This window comes from Stenella coeruleoalba, assembly GCF_951394435.1.
Source record: "Stenella coeruleoalba genome assembly, chromosome: 18".
NCBI lineage: Eukaryota > Metazoa > Chordata > Mammalia > Artiodactyla > Delphinidae > Stenella > Stenella coeruleoalba.
In genome coordinates, this window is record NC_137164.1 from 76,735,818 (window position 1) to 76,740,144 (window position 4,327).

General features: G+C 64.8%; 1 protein-coding gene across 1 annotated transcript; it reads left to right on the forward strand.

Moving 5' to 3' along the window:
• The first annotated feature begins 1,757 nt into the window (after positions 1-1,757).
• Positions 1,758-4,033, forward strand: SOX1 (SRY-box transcription factor 1). Its single transcript, XM_079903267.1, has 2 exons — positions 1,758-1,827; positions 1,943-4,033. The coding sequence occupies exon 2, from the start codon at positions 2,063-2,065 to the stop codon at positions 3,233-3,235; it is 1,173 nt and encodes a 390-aa protein (XP_079759393.1). The 5' UTR covers positions 1,758-1,827; positions 1,943-2,062; the 3' UTR covers positions 3,236-4,033.
• The last annotated feature ends 294 nt before the right edge of the window (positions 4,034-4,327 follow it).

Here is a 4,327-nt window from a genome sequence, read left to right on the forward strand (position 1 = left end):
CCCGTTCCTCCATGAGGACTCTGGAGGGATGCTTGGACTGTCATGGATTTTCTGCAGGTCTCTGGGCCACTTTCATACCATTGGGGTTGTACCGGCAGCGTGAGCGCAATGGTGTTTGAGAATGGGCTTGGAAATTTCCTGTACTTCCCGGTATTGAGAACCCTTCAAGGTTTAATAATTATAACCGCAGGTCTATGCCTTAATCGTTCCAGGAAACAGGCCTGTCGTTTGCATAATGCAGGGAAACGGCATCTGTCGCTCGGTCCCGAGGCCTCACTTTTCCGATTCGGGTTCAGGTGGGCCCCACTCCGTTCACGGAGTTTTCGCAGTTCTTAGGCAAACGGCTTGTGGAAGATTCGCTCCAAGAGAGCGTGGGCTAGATCATTCTTTTGCGATTTCAACAAACTTTTTCAACTGTCATTGAGTAGATTCCAGATGGATCTTGTTGTTTTCAACCTTCCCAGAAGTTCCTTTTTAGGAGGAAGAAGCCAAATTGAGAAGAGCACGTGATTACAACCCCTAGGCTCATTAAAAGCAGTAAGAGTTCAGGGCTAAGGCTAAAAGCAGCTGTGGAGCCAAGCCCGACACAAATGCTTCCCCGTTACGGGATTATCGTGGCCTGGACCGCGGAGGCCTGGCCTACGAGAGGGGGCACTGGAGAACTTCAGCACAGCGGCGGTGAAGCGTGCATCCGTGGGAGGGCGGGGGGCTGAGCTGCCCAGGCCTCGCCGGAGAGCCCGCGGGGTGCGGGGAGAGGGGAGATTTCCAGTTGTGTACCTAGGACGGTCTCCCCTGCTCCCAAGGGCGCGCCCTTGCTTTCCGGCCCTCGGGCCGAGATGAGGGCGAGGATGCCGCCTCGGCCTCCAACTTTCCCCTTCCCAGCAGGCGCAGAGTTGGCTGGCAGGGGAGCAGAGGAGGAGCCGGGTCTCCTTTGCGCTCTTTTAAACAAGGCTCCGGGCTGCATTCCCCCGCCACCACCACCCCCGCCCCGCAGGATTCTTTCTTCGTCTTCGCTTTTAAACCCAATCGTTAATCGTTCGGAGCGCGCGGGCGGGGAGAGGCAAGGAGGGTGAGCTCGGGGTTCGCCGCCGCCGCGCGCGCTCAGGAAGCAGCGTGGCTGTGACCCCCCTCCCGGGCCTCCTCCCCCCTCCTTCCTGCCCCCGCTCCCCCTCCTTCCTCCCCCTCCTCCCCGCTCCGCCGCCCGCGCCCGGCGCCTCTACTCCCTCCCCACGTCACTCGCCAGCGCGCCATGCAAATCACCGCCGCCGCCGGCTCCCATTGGCCGCGGCGCGCTCATTTAATGGCAGCCCGGGCCGGGCGTATGGCTGCTGGGCCCCGCGCGCCGCCGGCCCCGCGTGCGCCTCCGCTCCGAGCGCACGGCCCCGGGCAGGCAGCGGGCAGCCCATCCCGGGCTCGGCCGCCCTGCTTTCTGGCCCTCTGTGCGCGCCTGCCCTCCCTCCGCTGCCCCCGGCCCCCCTCCCTGGCGGCACCGTGAGCGCCCCCCCCCGCCCCCCCCCGCTCCCCCCTCGGTGCTTCGCTCCCCACGGGCACCTGGGACCGGCACATGCCTAGCGCACGCGGCGCGCCGCGCTGCTAGAAGTTGCAGCCCCGGAGTTGGAGGACCGAGCGCAGGAGGAAGGAGGCTCCGGCGGCGGGCGGGCGAGGCGGCGGCGGCGGCGAGCCCCGGGCCGGGCCCCGCGCACCGCTCGCGTCCCGGAAAGTGGAGCTGCAACTTGGCCGCGACTGAACCTGTTTGCACCGCTCCGCCGAGGGCGACCCGGCTGCGGCGGCGACGGCGATCCCGGCCCTCGGCCTCTTTGGCAAGTGGTTTGTGCTGCAGAGAAACTTTCCACCTGTGAGCCGGACCGGCGCTAAGTGCGTGTGTTTTTGCCTCTTTTTTGTTGCTGTCGCCTCCACCTCTCCCCATTCTTCTCTCTGCCAGGACCTCTCCCCGCGACCCACGGCTCGTTCCGTCTGAGCCCCTCTCCGTCCCCCCCGCCCCCCGGCCGTCTATGCTCCAGGCCCCCTCCTCGCGGTGCCGGTGAACCCGCGAGCCGCCCCGATGTACAGCATGATGATGGAGACCGACCTGCACTCGCCCGGCGGCGCCCAGGCCCCCACGAACCTGTCGGGCCCGGCCGGGGCGGGCGGGGGCGGCGGTGGCGGCGGCGGCGGCGGCGGCGCGGGAGCCAAGGCCAACCAGGACCGGGTGAAGCGGCCCATGAACGCCTTCATGGTGTGGTCCCGCGGACAGCGGCGCAAGATGGCCCAGGAGAACCCCAAGATGCACAACTCGGAGATCAGCAAGCGCCTGGGCGCCGAGTGGAAGGTCATGTCCGAAGCCGAGAAGCGGCCTTTCATCGACGAGGCCAAGCGGCTGCGCGCGCTGCACATGAAGGAGCACCCGGACTACAAGTACCGGCCGCGCCGCAAGACCAAGACGCTGCTCAAGAAGGACAAGTACTCGCTGGCCGGCGGGCTGCTGGCGGCAGGCGCGGGCGGCGGCGGCACGGCCGTGGCCATGGGCGTGGGCGTGGGTGTGGGCGCGGCGGCAGTGGGCCAGCGCCTCGAGAGCCCGGGCGGCGCGGCGGCCGGCGGCTACGCGCACGTCAACGGCTGGGCCAACGGCGCCTACCCCGGCTCGGTGGCGGCGGCGGCGGCCGCCGCGGCCATGATGCAGGAGGCGCAGCTGGCCTACGGGCAACATCCGGGCGCGGGCGGCGCGCACCCGCACGCGCACCCGGCGCACCCCCACCCGCACCACCCGCACGCGCACCCGCACAACCCGCAGCCCATGCACCGCTACGACATGGGCGCGCTGCAGTACAGCCCCATCTCCAACTCGCAGGGCTACATGAGCGCCTCGCCCTCGGGCTACGGCGGCCTCCCCTACGGCGCCGCGGCCGCCGCAGCCGCCGCCGCGGGCGGCGCGCACCAGAACTCGGCCGTGGCGGCGGCGGCGGCGGCGGCGGCCGCGTCGTCGGGCGCCCTGGGCGCGCTCGGCTCGCTCGTCAAGTCCGAGCCGAGCGGCAGCCCGCCGGCCCCGGCGCACTCGCGGGCGCCGTGCCCCGGGGACCTGCGTGAGATGATCAGCATGTACTTGCCGGCCGGCGAGGGCGGCGACCCGGCGGCGGCGGCCGCAGCCGCGGCGCAGAGCCGGCTGCACTCGCTGCCGCAGCACTACCAGGGCGCGGGCGCGGGCGTCAACGGCACGGTGCCCCTGACGCACATCTAGGGACGCGGGGGGCCCTGCGGCCGGCGACGGGCCGCCTGGCTTTTGTACAGACGTTTCCACGTTCTCGTAAACAAGCAAACACTGGCGCCGAGCACCAGGTGACACCCGGCCCCCCTAACCGGGAGCTCCTGGGGACCGCTAGGCGGGACCGTTGTGCGTTTGAGACTGAACTTCGGTGTTTTCTTGAGACTTTTTGTACAGTATTTATCACCCGCGGAGGCAGAAAGCGTTTTCTTTGCTCGAGGGGACACAGAGACCAAACCATGCGAGAGGCGACGCCAGCTTTTTTCTATCCCGGCCGCGCGCCCGCCCTCCGGCCGCATCGCCTCCTGACGGCGTCGGGTGCCGGCGACGCGGGGAGCTGTTCTCATTTGTTATCGGTGTAGTGAGCCGGAGCCAAGCACACGCTTTTGGTGGTCGTTACCGCCTTGGGGGATTGGTTGGTTAATTTATACCAAGAGATCCCCACTCGCACCCCTCTCAGACGGCAGCGTTATTCTGGGTTTTGTAAAACTTTCTGTATCTGAGCATTTCCGGGTTTTTGTTTTGTATTATTTCATGTAAACGCGTTGTGCAGTTTTTATTGGAGGCGTTGCGGTGTGGGGAGGAGGATTCAGATTATGTACATAGTTTCCCGAAAAGCCTTTCTGCTCAAAACGGTAAAGGAACCTCCACCCTAAAAGTGCATCGAGCTTTGAGTCAATAAATTTGAGAGAGAAAAGTCCGGTTTTTTCCCCCTAAACTTGAAACGTGCTAAATTTAGATTCATGTTTTATGAGCTCAAAACACAATCAGTAAATCTGACTAAGGAGAAAGAAAAATTATCAGCATGAACTAAAACGGAGGGAACACCAGGGGAGAGGGTACGGTTTTCATGGAGCTGCATTCAGAGGAACGGAGGGAAGTTAAAATCGGTAGGTTATTTTGTAGCGTTTACAGTGTTATTACGGAACGAGAAATAATTGCTCCCCCCCCCCCAAAAAATTTATAGTTTTGTAGTCCGGCCGTTGGGTGTGTAGTTTTCAGCTGCCGGCCGCTGCCGGCGGGCTTTTCGATCCCTGGTTTCGGGCTTTGCCTCTTGCAGCTGGCCCG